At 37.2% G+C, this 17,032-nt stretch overlaps 1 protein-coding gene across 1 annotated transcript in view; it reads left to right on the forward strand.

Annotated features, from left to right (window-relative positions):
• The window catches only part of COG5 (component of oligomeric golgi complex 5), a 368,980-nt gene that overhangs the window by 202,474 nt on the left and 149,474 nt on the right, over positions 1-17,032 (forward strand). Inside the window, exons 8-10 of the mRNA XM_050785204.1 lie at positions 983-1,148; positions 11,175-11,287; positions 11,486-11,563. Coding sequence (XP_050641161.1) covers positions 983-1,148; positions 11,175-11,287; positions 11,486-11,563 — 357 coding nt within the window. The remainder of the gene's footprint in view (positions 1-982; positions 1,149-11,174; positions 11,288-11,485; positions 11,564-17,032) is intronic.

A 17,032-nucleotide genomic window follows, 5' to 3' on the forward strand; every position in this document is an offset into this window, starting at 1 on the left:
AATGACATGGGAAATTTCTTTACAGCTGCCTCATTTTGATTTTTGGTCTCTACTAAAAAGTTTAAAGATAAAACAGTCTTGGGAGAAAGGGAAAAAAATGGAAATAACAGTAAAAGCAAATGCTATGCCCCTTGTTTTCAGTTAATAATTTTTTATGAAATAGCTTATTTTTTTTGTTGGTATACATTAAAAGAGAATTTACACCATAGAATTAAGTACTATTATGACCATATTAAATTAAGCTTTTTTATTAGAACATTTTAATTTGAAATAATATCCATTTGGTTCTTTTTCTTGTTTAATTAAAAAAAAAACCTCAAATGAGTATTGTTATTCGCCAGCCATGTTTCCTGTTATTTTCTTTAAGCCAAATCTACCTGTTATTCTGTTTTATTTATGTTTTGTACATTTTTCAATAAATATAAGTTCCATGAAGACAGGAACTTAATTGGTTTTGTTTCACTACTGTTTTTCCAGCACTCAGAGCTATTTCAGATACACAGTAGGCACGTGTAAATATTTGTAGTTAGAATGATTGAATGGATCAATGAAATATAATGAATAAGTCTGCATGGTTCAGCTCTCAATCAACTCCACAGAATTCACTTATTGTTTAAACACATGTAGAAATAACAAATGTTATTTCTAGTATGATTTTTATAGGGATTGGTGGTAGATTTTAAATAAGCTTGAATATTATACAACAGACTTTTGAACTTCTTGTTATTTTTTAAAGGAGGACAAAAATGGTAAGGGGGAAAATAATATACATCATATTTAGCTTTGTTTTTTATGAAATAAATAATGATTAAAAATAATCTGCACTTCAAATTGTGTTTTTTCTTGTCTTTGATAATTTTAAAATATGGTAGTATTTAAATATGATAGGACTGCTCAAGTACCACTTAAAATTGTATATATGTATTGGTTTTGTGTGTTTTCCTATTTATATCTGTTTCCACCCCACCCCACCTTTTTTAAGAATCCAACTCAAGTCGGAACAGCTCTTCAGGTTTTCTATAATCTTGGAACTTTGAAGGATACTATTACCAGCGTTGTGGATGGATATTGTGCTACTTTAGAAGAAAATATCAACAGTGCATTAGACATAAAAGTTTTGACTCAGCCTTCCCAGTCAGCTGTGAGAGGTATGGATGTGGTTTATATTTAGCTTCTTTATTTATTTATAACTGAGAAGTCCTTTGAAAAGTATGTGAAACACTCATGTTTCAAAGCAATCTAATGACTCATTTTTTAGTAGACAGAAAATGAGAGAAGAAATTATGTTTCAGAATTTATTTATATCGTTTTTGTCTAATCAGTGATTTGAACTGGCCAATTGGTATATTCAGAACTTCTAGATAAAGATCTATAAACTGTAGCATCATTTAGTTGAGAGGAAACAGATGCAAAAAAAAAAAAAAAAAAAAGGCAAGGAACACATTTTTCTTCTAAAATCCTTATCCTTCCATGTGCTTCTTATTGAGACAGAAAATGTTTTTTAAGGAATGCCATCTCTACTTTAGCTTTCTGGACTTTTCTTTATGATAATTCTGGTACCCAGGAAAAATAATGACTAACTGTGGAGATAGAAACTGATAAAATCCTTGGGAACATTACAACTATATTAAAGTCTAAAGAAAACTGTTAAAGGATGGTAAATTCACGGTAGAGAGGAGTAGCGCTTCATTAGGAGTCTGTAAACCTTTTCCTACCAACACATAGCTGACATAGCTGGTGATACTTACATATACATACCCTTCTCCATAAAAGAAGATAGAAAAGACCACAGATTATATCCACCCTCTCTTACTTGCTGCTACTCCGTGTCTCCGTTTCTCCCCTTATATTCATTCTTCGTTTCTGTTGGTAGGAATGAACTATGCTTTCTCTCAGCAAAGACCAAGCACTTGCAGTTGTATTAGATCTCATCACTGCAAGGTATTGCTTTAGCAGATGCCTTCTTTCCACCAGATTGACAATATTTCTTTCTTTGCATCTCTTTCCCTTCACATACAGTTGTGTTATTGTATCTCCTTTTGCTTAAAATCAATTAAATATATCTTAATGTATTTCTTCAGCTCTACTACCTGCATTTTATTTCTTCAGTCTTCAGGAAAATTCCCCGAAATGTTATCTGTAGTTAATGTTTCTGGTTTTTCTCCTTCCATTTTTCTGTTGAAGGCACTCTGATCTATCACAGGGTTGATGGAATAACTCACATTGAATTAATAAGAGTTCTGGATCCATAGTTAATAGTAAAAAACAGTGGCTATTTATTAATTTTTTTTTTTTAGATTTTTAATTTTTTATTAAAAAAATATAGATGGAGTTTTGCTATGTTGCCCCAGTTGGTCTTGAACTCCTGGCCTCAAGCAGTCCTCCTTTCCTTGGCCTCCCAAAGTATTGGGATTACAGGCATGAGCCACCATGCCTGGCCTATTATTATTTTTATATTTGCTATATATATGTGACCTTAATACTGAATATATATAACTTTTAAGTTGTACTAAACAAAAAGAGATAAAAGGATCTTAGGTCTTAAAGAGATTTTTAAAGGTTAGCCCTAGCCTCTGAATCGGTTTGTATTGAAACTATTCTGGAAGGATATCTTTGAAAAGAACTTGCCAAAGGAGATTTTACTCTTAGCTTTTCCCAGCAGTTATTCTCAGAAAGTTTGATATAATGTTTAAATTTCCAGGAGCAGTTTAATCTCATTCCCCCTTGTGTTGTCAAGAATGGGGAAAAAAATGAAAGCAGTTATTCACATGCTGTCAATCCTAATGTATGCCTCTTTTGTTGAAAGAATAAAGAGTTTTAAAGCTGCCTTATTACTATGCCTTGACAAGTGGATACCATGGTTTAACACAGAAACCTTAAGCATCAATTCTTTATTATTTTCTTTAAAAGAGTAATCACAATTATTTTATATTTTAAAATGTTTTATAGACAGTATTAATGTTAGTTTCCTGATCTTGTTTATATTGAAGTTATGTAGGAGAATGTCCTTGTTTGTTGGAAATACACATTAAAATATTCAAGAATGATGGGCATCGTGTCAGTAACTTACAAGTTGTTCAGGGAAAATTTTTTTTACAATACTTACAAATTTTTTATAAATGTAAGATTATTTCAAAATTTTAAAAATACATAATAGGATTCTGTCAGTGTATGTTTCTGAGAGTGAATGGCTCACAGCTGATGAGGATCTAACAGAACCACTACACAGGAAATTGCCAGTGGCATTCATGAGTGTGATGGTGCATGATCTCATTTTCAATCTGAGACTTCCTAAGAAGAGAAAAAAAATACACACACACACACATGTGAATATAAATAATACAATTTTAAGGATAAAAAATAAAAAGCCTGTAACTCAATAAGAAAAAGGTAAACAACCCAAGAGAAAAAAATGGATCAAGAATATGAATAGGCAGGTCACAGAAGAACACATTCAATAAACATGTGAGAAGATGCTCAGCCTCTTTTTGCAGGATGAAACAGTTATTAAGGAAATACAAATTAATCATCAGATTGGCAAAATCTAAGAACTAAGTTCTGGACAAGAGCAGAAACTGTTGTAAACTATGCAAGGAGAATAAAATCCACTTTACTCAATTTTATCTCTAAGGTGGAAAATGTGTTCACCTTATATTATACTTTCTAAGAATATACTGCAAGAAACTCTGGCACGTATATATAAGAATTTTTGTTACCTGGCTGGCATGGTGGCTCATGCCTGTAATCCCAGCACTTTGGGAGGCCAAAGTGGGTGGATCAACTTGAGGTCAAGAGTTTGAGACCAGCCTGGCCAACATGGTAAAACCCCCTCTCTACTAAAAATACAGAAAAATTAGCTGGGCATGGTGGCACATGCCTGTAATCCCAGCTACTCAGGAGGCTGAAGCAGGAGAATCGCTTGAACCCAGGAGGCAGAGGTTGCAGTGAGCCGAGATAGTGCCACTGCACTCAAGCCTGGGCAACAGAGCAAGACTCCATCTAAAAAAAAAAAAAAAAAAAAAAGAGAATTTTAGTTACCTCATTGTTTACAAATAGTGAAAAAGTACAAGCAATGGATAAACTAGTTTTAAGGGGATTAATACACAGCGTTTAAATTAACAAATTTCCCGATATAGATAATGGTCAAAAACAGTACATGAAAAAGTTACAGAAACATATATACAGCATGATACCGATTTAAAGCCTAAGAACATGACAGACTATATTAAATTGTTTTTGCATGTGCACATATGTACTAACAGTGTAAACACGTGCATTGGAACAATGATCAACAATTTTAAGATACCAATGCTGGGCATGGTGGCACATGTCTGTAATCCCAGCTACTTGGGATTCTGAGGCGGAAGGATCACTTGAGCCCAGGAGTTCGAATCCAGCCTGAGCAACATAGCAAGACTCTATCTCTTAAAAACAAACTACAAAACCCAATACCATTACATCTGATGAGAGAGCAAGGGAAATGAGACTAGCAAAGGAGAGGACAAGGAAACTTCACTTTATTTAATGTTGTATTTCTTAAAGTTTGGTGGTTAGTGTTCATAACATTATTCTATATGCTTTTTTGTATGCCTGAAATATTTAACAATAAAACATAAATGTTAAGAAAGTCAAACAATGAAAAAAGATGATAATGAAGCAAAGTAGACAACACAGTATATCCAAATTTCATCACCCAGATAGATACTGTGGTTGTTACTATACAGTGAACAGTAGTCCGTACATTTATCTGTGCATTTTATGTTATAGAAGGATAAATGGAGAGGCATAAATGGAATTTTAAGATACATGCTTTTTAAAAATATCTTTTTATTATAAAGTAAAACTTACACAAAAAAAACCATAAATGAAACATGTAGCTTAATGAATTATTATAAGGTGAACACTTCCTAGGCTAAACCAGCCATCCAGAAACCTCTTTACCAATCACAACCAACCCCTCTCTCTCCCGTATGTAACCATTATCCTCACTTTTATATTGATAACTTCCTGTGTTTTTCTCTTTATAGTTTTATCATTCATGTGTGTGAACTTAAGCACCATAGTTTAGCCTTACCAGTTTTAGAAGTATACTTTTTAAAATAAAATATTTTATTTTCGTTCAACAAAATAATTAGAAATTTGTGTGGCATCAAGGACTTAGTGAATTTCCAATTAATGCTTCTTCATAGGAAATACTAGATCCTAATTGATACCTCTAAATTTAAAAGTAATGAATGAAAGATTACAAAAAAAATTAAGAAATTGAAATCATTTGTTACTAAGTCTGTTGAGTCTTTACTACTAAATGTGGGAGATAGGCATACTTAAACTTTTCCCTACCCCCCCATCCTCATTTGCCTGTTGTTTGTTATGTTATTTTTGAATGATTAATGTTTTTTACATGTTCTTCTATTTTTAAATGATTTTAATCTCTGGTTCTTTTAATATGACCTCTGCATTTCTTTTCTCTTTTTTTCAATAGCTTTAGGAGTACAAGTGGGTTTTGGTTACATGGATGAATTGTATAGTGGTGAAGTCTAATATTTTAGTGCATGGTCACCCAAGTCATGTACATTGTACCAATATGTTGTTTTTTAGCCCTCACATCCCTCCCACTCTCCCATTCTGAGTCTCCAATGTCCCTTATAGCACCCTTTTTGTACCCATAGCTTAGCTCCCACTTGTAAGTGAGAACATATGGTATTCAGTTTTCCACTCCTGAGTTACTTCACTTAGAATAATGGCCACTTGTTCCATCCAAGTTGCTGCAAAATATATTATTTCATCCTTTTTTTATGGCTAAGTAGTATTCCATGGTGTGTGTGTATATATATGTGTGTGTATGTGTGTGTATATGTGTGTGTGTATATATATGTGTGTGTGAGTGTGTGTGTGTGTATATATATATGACAGTTTCTTTACCCACTCATTGTTTTATGAACACTTAGATTGGTTCCCTATCTTTGCAATTGTGAGTTACGTTGTGATAAACATACACATGTAGTTGTCTTTTTGATATATGACTTATTTTCCCTTGGGTAGATACCCAGTAGTGGGACTGCTGGATCGAATGGTAGATGTACTTTAGGTCTTTGAGAACTCTCCATACTATTTTCCATAGAGGTTGTACTAGACCTCTCCATTTCTATACTTATCTCTCCCTTGGCTGGATATCGTAATCTAGTTGATTTTTCAAAAATGTTTCACAGGTACTGTGCTCTCTTGAGTCCTTACATAGTTGGTGGTGTGTTTTGCTTTTATGCTTAAATGATTTGGCCAGGTATAAATTTTTATTTACACTTTCCCTTGGAATTTTGTAGCTGTTTGTGTCCCAATAAATAATGTTTTTCTTCCCCCACTGAACTGGAAAATGAGACACAAATGTAGGAGACAAAAACATGACAATTGTAATGTTAGTTTTATTACTGTTGAAAAAAATGCACCGAAAAGCATGGCTTTGATTTATAACCAAATGGATTTTTTAATATATCACCTCAAAATTAAACTTATTTCCCAATTTAGCCTTTCCCACTATACTTACCACTGGTAGAATGTTGGTCAGAATGCACCTTTTATATATACAAAGCTTCCACAACAGAGGAAGGAAGGGACTGAGCCAATGATGCTCAGTTTCTTATTCAGATTCACTCTTCACTGACTCCTCTTCACATGGAGAGAGTTGGATAAGAGGTAGGGAAGGAAGGTAAGAAAGTTGCTTTAGCTGAAGTCCCTTCATATGAAAGGAAAATGAAGGGTCCCATCTACCATCAGACATTGCTTTACCAACTGCTGGGTTTTAGTGTTGTATTAGAGAATTATGAGACTAATCAGATTTTTATCGCCCACTAGTTGACTTGCTTTTTCTTGACTGTCCAAATGGATTTTCCTTTATCTTTGAAGTTGAGTGACTTCTTTAGCGTGTGTCTCAGAGTTGAATACTCTGTGTCATGTTTTCTGTGTGTGTGTGTGTGTGTGTGAGAGAGAGTTAAAGTATGTTCCCTTTTATAGAAAAGTTTTCTTCCACTGTATATTGAATATTTTTCTGTTCCATTTGTTCTTTTCAGGAACTTTATGCATATATCAGATATTCTTTGTTTTCCATGTCTAGTATCTTCTTGCACTTGGTGCTGGGCATAATGTGGGAGAGAGAGGGTCATGGATGTGGAAGTCTGATTCTCTTAATATTTGCTTGGAGTTTTTTCACTTTGCTTCCAGTATCTTTGCATTTTACTTCATTTTGTATTATTTCCTCTTGCCTATTTTACATGTGTTACTGTGTTTTCACTCTCATTTATTATAACTTTTTGTTTCTTCTAATATGGTCCTAATTTCTATAATATTTTTCCAGTGAGTATTCCAGTAATTACTTTGAGGCAGTGGAAAACTGAGTACCCCTTTCTGTTGTTTCTTTGGTGATCTATGTTTATCATTGCTTTTAGCTTATATTCCTTTCTTCCTCCTTCCTGCCACCCTCCCCAGTGTCTATGTTAAGTCCATTCTTGCTTTGTTTCTGATGATTATTCATCATTGAAAACTGCTAGCTATTCATTGAAGAATGGTATAGGCATGGCTGAAGAGAGATACCTGAAGCACTCTGCAATTTAATTTAGGTTTGTTGTCTACAATACCCATTGACCAGTTTGTTACTTCTTTTTACGTTGGGAGCACATCTGTTCTCAAAATTTGTATCATTCAGAAGAAGCTTAGTATGGCTTCCAGTAAAGCTGTTTAAGCCATTTCTGTGTTGAATCCTAGCATTCACAGTATTTTTTTTCTTCATCTCACTTTACCTCCAGTAGTCTCCCCACACTCAGGGGCTAATTCTTAAACAACATAAATATCAATTCCTTGTGATTTTCCTTCAGCTTTTTTTTTTTTTTTTAATTTTGCAATGTTGAACATTCCCTGGCCTGTCCATATCTGTAGATCTCAGCTGTAATCAAAAGAATCCTTAGATAGCTTGTGCAAATTCTTACAATTGATTTTAAGAGCAATTTACTCTTCCTAATGATCTATGGTGTCATCTTTCTGGTTCCTTCTTCATTTTGACTTATCTACAGCAACTGGCATGCATGCTTCATAATCTCCGGTTTGAAGTTTTGTTTCTTTGAGGTTGACATTTTCAATCTTTTGTTTGATTTTCTTTTCATTGGCATTCAAGGGAAGAGAATAAGAAAATGATTTTATTCCACCATCACTAACTAGAAATCATTTTTCAAGTATTGTATCTATGAGGATCTCTTAGTTTCTTTTATCAGTTAAATAAAACTTAAGGGACTATTTTGTTTCTTGAGTCTATTAAAGCTAACTGGTAATGGCAATATCTTGTATTTCTGCTTGTATTTAAAAGAATAATAGGTTGAAGGGTTTCATAAACCCAAGTCATACATATTCCAGGAATTTGACCTGTATTTTTTAGTATTCATAAAGACACTACATACCCTTTTCTGACTGTTATGAGTTCATTCTTTATATAACATGTGAGAACAGCTGCAGATTGTTACAGTATTATCCATTTCCTGTATACCTTCCCTTAATAGTCTTTGCATAGCACTGCAAATATTCTAAAGCTTCATTAGATGCAGATTTCAAACAGGTATTATCTATATTTTTAAGCCAACATCTTTCTCATAGATTATTTTATTGCTTGCTACTATTATCAGACTAAAGAAATAACTGCGTTTGTTTGCTAAAGGTACGTGCAATTCTTTTCTGAATTGTTGAAAAACTAGAGTTGGGTAGTTTACACACACAGTGCCTCTGGTTTTCTTGATCTTGTCCTCCATAAAAGCAGAGATATAGACTGACTAACCAATGATGAGCTCTTCTACTGCCTGATATTTAACGTTAGTTTGGAGTAAAATGTATGCCTTTCAATTTGGGATTAAAATTTCTATTTTTTTGTTGAAACATTTCAAACCTTTACATATAGATTCCTGTATGTGTTATATACAAGAACATTCTTAGACAGTCTCACTCTCTAAAAAGTTAGTATTAATACATTAATATTATTTAAGGTGCAGTTCATACTCAAAATTGTATTGTTCCCCAAAATGTTGTTTGTGTAAGTTGGTTTCACCTGACTGAAACCAGTGAAACCAATCAGGGATCATGCTTTTCTGTTGGCTGTCTTGTCTCTTTAATAAAAAGCAGCACCACTGCCTTTTTCTTTTTTTTTTTTTTTTTAATGGTATTAACATTTTTTGGAGAGTCTCATAATCTGAATTTGTCTGGATTCATGTGGTATTTTCTTCATGATTAGCTTCAGGGTAAACATACCATTGGTAAGATGATGTTGTGTACTTCCTATTATATCATATCAGGAAACAACACAATTATTTCAGTTTGTTTCATTGCTGCTGATGCTGAATTAGATCACTCCATTAAATTGGCATATGCCAGATTGGTCTTTGTAATACTATGCTCTTTTCTTTGTAATTAGTAATTTATAGGTGCATACTTTGAGACTATGTGATGAATATCTTGTTCTCGATAACATTTTTTTTTTGAGATGGGGTTTTGCTCTTGTTGCCCAGGCTGGAGTGCAATTATATGATCTCGGCTCACTGCAACCTCCGCCTCCTGGGTTCAAGCAGTTCCCTGCCTCAGCCTCCCGAGTAGCTAGAATTACAGGCATGTGATACCATGCCTGGCTAATTCTGTATTTTTAGTAGAGATGGGTTTCTCCATGTTGGTCAGGCTGGTTTCGAATCCTGACTTCAAGTGATCTGCCCACCTCAGCCTCCCAAAGTGCTGGGATTACAGGCATGAGTCACCATGCCCGGCCAATAACATTTCACTTAGTGTTTTGGTATCCACTGATACTCTTTCTCTTAATTAATTTTGCAACTAGTAGTTGCAAAATGGTGATTTTTTTTCTAATTCTGTCATTCTTTCTGCGTTTATTAGCTGATATTCTTTTATAAAGAGCATTTCCATCCTTTATAAACATTTGAGTTTCACTATATACTCATGAATTATTTTTTAATCATTGTTTTATAATTTATTACCATCAGTATTATTTTGGATGGCCAAATTATCTGAAATTTGTGTTGTGGAAGCCCCTTCCAGTCAACTTGATGTATCCTTTTGAAAAATTTCATTTGTCTTCAAACACTTTATTGCTCACTGGCACAATATCTGTCACATTCACCTTGTATTTTCACTGCTCCAAATATGAAATCACTCTTTTTTCCACTGAATCCTGCTTTGTTTTTATTGGAGAATGGTCTTAGAAATCAAAATTTGGATACTAGGTATACTTACTACTCTTGAGGAACCATCGTCTCTCTGACTTTCCAGTGGATAGAGTTGGGAAATATGTCTAATCCCCATTACATATTTGTGTCTTTATTCTGTTTACACTGAGAACCTTATTTTGCTCTGTTCCAAAATATACCTAAACTAGTTTCAGGATTACTACTTCAATACCACATCCAGCAAAAATCTATTTAATAAAGTTCAATATTTCGTTGTAATTTTTTGTGCGTAAATGTATCTTACTGAAGTCAGTGTTCTATAAGTAAAAATTCCATGAATTAAAATTGTTTTCCTCCTGCGTGGTTATGTATTCAATTTGATATATAGTTAGTTGTATTTGTTTCGGTATTTGTTTATATTCAGTTTTTGTTTTTTTGTTTTTTTGTTTTTTTATGAAAGAGGGGGCACAACACACACATACTTTATTTGTTCCTGTATTTGTTTTTATTGTTTTAGAGTTTTTTATTTTTAAGAAAGGGGACACAACACACACATACACACACATGTACATACACAGGATAAATGGGAAATTAGTGAAGATGGTTTTCTGCAAGGGGCATGAGAGCGGTAGGAAACAGAGGAAGACTCACCTCCATCCTTGTACGTTTCACCTATTTCATTTCCCACCATTCTCACACCTCTTGTAGGAAACCATTTTCATCAATTTCCATTTTATCCTTTCTGGATATGTGTCGCTTCCCTTTCTTAAGCATAAAAGGTTAATATTCTTACTCATAAGAAATTATTTCCTATGAGACAGGAAATAATTTTAGTTCCTTCTAAAGAAGGAACTTCTCATTTTTTAGCTTATGTATGGTTTTCATAATAACATATATATATGTGTGTGTGTGTGTATATATATATTTGCCTTTGGAAAACTTTATTTTTCATAGTACTTTCTCACTTGTAACCAGGGGGACCTGGACGATCTACCATGCCAACCCCAGGAAATACTGCAGCTTTGCGTGCTTCACTCTGGACGAATATGGAGAAACTTATGGATCATATTTATGCTGTTTGTGGACAGGTAAATATTTGAAGGAGTGGAAAGAACATTAATATGGATTAACTCCTGGTTATTCCAAGTTCTGTGACCTTGGGCAGGTTTTTTAAATTGATGAGCATTCAAAATACCTCCACTAGCTGATTATAATGTACCTAAAGGTCACCATTTCCCTTTTCTTGCTTTTTCTATTGCCTAAGCTTTACATTTGTTTCATTTAAGGTACAACATCTACAAAAAGTATTGGCCAAGAAGAGAGATCCTGTTTCTCATATTTGTTTCATTGAAGAAATAGTTAAGGTATGTTTAAATGAACACATTTTTATATCTTTCTTGTACAAAACAGGAATATATGAGTCAGCATCATTTGTGTTACTACCTTACAGAGTGGCTACATATGAAATGGCAATAGATAAGTGTATTTCTTGACAACTATAAATGTTCCTTGCAATATAAATGTAATCGTGAGGCTGGGCGCGGTGGCTCACACCTGTAATCCCAGCACTTTGGGAGGCCAAGGCGGGTGGAACACGAGGTGAGAAGTTCAAGACCAGCCTGGCCAATACGGTGAAACTCTGTCTCTAATAAAAATACAAAAATTAGCCGGGCGTGGTAGCGTACACCTGTAGTCCCAGCTACTCGGGAGGCTGAGGCAGGAGAATTGCTTCAACCCAGGAGGCAGAGGTTGCAGTAAGCTGAGATCGCACCCCTGCACTCCAGCCTGGGTGACAGAGTGAAACTCCGTCTCAAAAATAAATAAATAAACGAAAATAAATGCAATCGTGTTTGTTTATGGAGTAGCTGCTATCTTTAGTATTATTTATAGATTAATTTCTGTAATATATATACTAATTTCTCATTTTTTGTTATATAAATGACAGCTTGTAAGTGCTTTAAAATTTCCACTGGAGAATAAGTTGAAAATATTTGGTAAATAAGACGTTTAAATAGAAGTCGTTATAATGTGTTTACTGAAGGTTGTTGATTTTTCCCATAAAGTACTTTGCTGTATTCATTTTCCATATTCTGAGATCTTTCTGTCATCCACCAATCTGCTAGCCTCATGGGCCATAAGAATTCTTTCCATGCATAGGAATGCCTGATTCTACATTTTATTCATTATATTGATGTTTTTTTGATAATGATTAATAGGATAATGATTCTACCGATCGTTAAATCCTAACCTCCAATAGCCCAAAGAAAAATGTTCCCTGAGTTTCCAGTGTTATGGTATAGGTAATTTCCTTTGTAAGTCCACAATATTAAATATTTTGTATACTGTGTGGAGACCCTCCAGGACTATCCTTCAAGTTTGATGATTTATTAGGAGGATCGATAGAACCCAGTGTCACAGGATCCTTAGGGTATCACTTCGCCAGCCAGAAACTCCTGTGACCAGTGGTGCCTTCTGCCTGAGTATTGCTCTTGCCCGCTGGGCTCGTTCTGCCCACTTGGCCTAGCAGACTGCACTTGGCTCGTACTACCGGCCCAGACCCCACAACTGACAAACACGAGCCAGGCACAGAGCGGCGAGTGGTATGTGAGTGACAAGCTTGGGGTCCGGCCACCGCACAGCCAGGCACACTGGCTGCTGTGGCAGGGCAGGCAGCTCCAGGTGTCAGCACAGGTGCTAGCTCCATGTGAGGCTGCAGCTGGATCAGATGTACTGCACATGGCTTATGCTGCAGGCACCCGCATCTAGATGAAGGGAATGTCGTGACACCTGGAAGCTCAAGAGATGCCAGGAACTGCAGAATCCCAAAGAAAGTGTCACAACCCTGGCTCGGAGAGCTCCTAGGTGTGGGCTCCCCAAAGGGCCACAGCTCTTCTCTCCTTCCTGTTGCCCAGAACGTGGTGAGTGGTGGGGACGTGTTTCAGCCCTGTTTGTGTTACAACTTTTTTAGTCCAGCCATTTGGCAGGTCCTGAGTTCTTGTCCCACATCCAAGAAGAATGAGGTATGTGGACAACTGGAAGGTGAGCAAGGCAGAGAGGAACTTCACTGAGTAGCAGAACAGTTGTCAGGAGACCCGAAGTGGGCAGCTCCTTTCTGCAAGCAGGTCATCTCCACAAGTGTTCAGCTCTTAGTGGAGAGGAGACCTGCAGTGTGTAGCTCCCTTCCACATGCAGACCATCCTGATGTCTGTGCAGCCCTCAGTGTAGAGATCTGAAGTGGGTAGGTCCCATCCACAGACTGGTCATCCCAACATCCGTACAGTCCTCAGCATAGAGGAGAACCAGAGTGGTTAGTTTATATCTGTGGGCAGGTCATCCTGTCATCTGTGCAGCCCTCAGCACAGAGGAGACCTAGAGTGGTTAGCTTGTATCTGCTGGTAGGTCATCTTGTCATCTGTGCAGCCCTCAGTGGAGAGGAGACCCAGAATGGGTAGGTCCTTTCCACAGGCAGGTCATCTTGATGTATGTACAGTCCTCAGTGGAGAGGAGACTTGGAGTGGGTAGGACCCATCTGCAAGCTGGTCATCCTGACATCTGTATAGCCCTCAGCAGAGAGGAGACCCAGAGTGGTTAGCTTGTATCTGCTGGCAGGTCATACCATCATTTGTGCAGCCCTCAGTAGAGAGGAAACCCAGAGTGGGTAGCTCCTATCCACAGGCAGATAGTCCTATCATCTGCCCGAGTCTGGCTGAGTCGGAGGTTTTTATGGGCTTCAAAAGGGAGGAAGTGTGTGCTGATTGGTGCATGGTTGGCCATGGGCAGGCCTGGAAAAAGCACCATAAGTTCTCACTCCAGTCCGCAGAACTGGCAGTCCAGCCCCTGGGCTTCAGGTTGCTGGCTTAAATGTAGGTCCTCACCATGGACTCCCCCATTTCTGCCTAGGAGCCTTTCTGCCTCCTGCCACCAACAACCCGTTGTCCACAGCACGCAGGCTGTTCATGTCAAGGGACATCTGCAGGCCCTCACTGAGCTGCCCTTAACACTCCCTCTGCCTTCCTGCCATGCTTGTTGGTGTCCAAAGTCTGGAGGGGGCCAAGGTGGCAGAGGGCTGGCGTGCTGCCCCAAGCATGCACACACCCAGGTAAGATGTGACTGCACCTGGGCTTGGCCTCAATTGTGCTGTGAAATCAAAGTAGATGCTGGGAGCAGGGGGAGGCCAGGCAGTGGGAGCAGGCACTTTCAAGCCTGTGGAGGCAGGGAGCTTCCCAGGTCCCCAAGAACACAGGGATGCCTGGGTCCACAGCTGTGGCTGGGCGGCTGCAGCTACAGCCAGGAGGACAGGGCTCCCACCCCTCCAACTCAGAAGTGGGTGGGGCTCCTGCTGGCTCTCCACTGCAGCCAGCCTCATGGCAGTGGCTGCTCCAGGCAGATCACCCCTGCCATCGCCAGCATATAGTTGTACTCATCATGGCTATGATTTGTGGCAGCTAAAGGATGTGAAGCAAAATCAGCAAAGGGAAAAAAGATGCATGGGGCAAGGTCTAGAGGAGACCAGATGCAAGCTTCCAAAGAGTCCTCTCCCACTGGAGTTAGACATGAGCCCCTTGATTCTTCCAGCAGCAAGTTATGAGATCATGCAAAAAGTGCTGTCTACCAGGAAAACTCAGCTTGAGCTTGTGAGTCCAGAGTTTTATCAGGGGTTAGTTAATGCCTAAAGAAATACCGAAATTCTAGACTCCCAGTAGAAAAGCAAGTGTTCAGTATAAACCATATTGTTTGTCACAAACAGTTTAGGTACAGTGAACAACTCTTAACAGAGAATCATGGGGTCCTTCTCAAAATCTAAGTTCCTAGATGCTAGCCAAATACCAACCTTGCAATCAGGATTTTCTGACAATAGCTACTCAGACCTGTTACATTAACTCTTTTGTGCACATATACTTATATCAGTACATACCTGCTTACTTTACCCTGCTTTCTACTTTGCTTTCAATTGTGTAAAAGAAACAATGAGATGCTTTTTTCAAGGTGTATAGTCACTCATGTTTTGCATTTATTACTAGATGGAATAATTAATATTGGGCCTTCATATTTACAGACAAACACCTATACTTGCCGTGTTTTCATTCGTTTGTTCTGATTTTGGCTGTCTTTCTACAAAAATGAATCTATTTAGTGTTTATGTGCAGTGGCCTCATTTCGAGCTTTTATTATCGAATACTTTGCATATTTTTATTCCTTTTGAACAATTTAGTATTCTACTAACAACATAAGCACAGTTATAACGAACCAACTGTACTCAGGAGAATCTAATGAAAATATCAAAAATAAATAATACTGCTATTTAGGAGGCTTAGGTTTGTATTATTATTACATTGGGTAGAGTTTCTACATAAAAACACATATAAATTCTTGATAACAATAAATTATTAAGGTGAATGAACACTGGCAACTTGTGCAGGCCAGATTTTAAATGCATATGAGTCTAGGCACAGTGGCTCATGCCTGTAATCCCAAGGCGAGAGAATCTTTTGAAGCCATGAGTTCAGAACCAGCCTGGGCAGCATAGGGAGACAGCATCTCCACAAAAACTAAAACAATTCGCTAGGCATGGTAGTGTACACCTGTAGTTCCAGATATTCAGGAGACTGAAGCAGGAGGATTGCTTGAGCCCGGGAGTTCAAGGTTATAGTCAGTTAAGATTGTACCACTGCATACCATGCTCATGGATAGGAAGAATCAATATCGTGAAAATGGCCATACTGCCCAAGGTTATTTATAGATTCAATGCCATCCCCATCAAGCTAACAATGAGTTTCTTCACAGAATTGGAAAAAACTGCTTTAAAGTTCATATGGAACCAAAAAAGAGCCCGCATCTCCAAGACAATCCTAAGTCAAAAGAACAAAGCTGGAGGCATCACGCTACCTGACTTCAAACTATACTACAAGGCTACAGTAACCAAAACAGCATGGTACTGGTACCAAAACAGAGATATAGACCAATGGAACAGAACAGAGTCCTCAGAAATAATACCACACATCTACAGCCATCTGATCTTTGACAAACCTGAGAGAAACAAGAAATGGGGAAAAGATTCCCTATTTAATAAATGGTGCTGGGAAAATTGGCTAGCCATAAGTAGAAAGCTGAAACTGGATCCTTTCCTTACTCCTTATACGAAAATTAATTCAAGATGGATTAGAGACTTAAATGTTAGACCTAATACCATAAAAATCCTAGAGGAAAACCTAGGTAGTACCATTCAGGACATAGGCATGGGCAAAGACTTCATGTCTAAAACACCAAAAGCAACGGCAGCAAAAGCCAAAATTGACAAATGGGATCTCATTAAATTAAAGAGCTTCTGCACAGCAAAAGACTACCATCAGAGTGAACAGGCAACCTACAGAATGGGAGAAAATTTTTGCAATCTACTCATCTGACAAAGGGCTAATATCCAGAACCTACAAAGAACTCAAACACATTTACAAGAAAAAAACAAACAACCCCATCAAAAAGTGGGCAAAGGATATGAACAGACATTTCTCAAAAGAAGACATTCATACAGCCAACAGACACATGAAAAAATGCTCATCATCACTGGCCATCAGAGAAATGCAAATCAAAACCACAATGAGATACCATCTCACACCAGTTAGAATGGCGATCATTAAAAAGTCAGGAAACAACAGGTGCTGGAGAGGATGTGGAGAAATAGGAACACTTTTACACTGTTGGTGGGATTGTAAACTAGTTCAACCATTATGGAAAACAGTATGGCGATTCCTCAAGGATCTAGAACTAGATGTACCATATGACCCAGCCATCCCATTACTGGGTATATACCCAAAGGATTATAAATTATGCTGCTA

This window comes from Macaca thibetana, chromosome 3 (genome assembly GCF_024542745.1).
Source record: "Macaca thibetana thibetana isolate TM-01 chromosome 3, ASM2454274v1, whole genome shotgun sequence".
Taxonomy (NCBI): Eukaryota; Metazoa; Chordata; class Mammalia; order Primates; family Cercopithecidae; genus Macaca; species Macaca thibetana.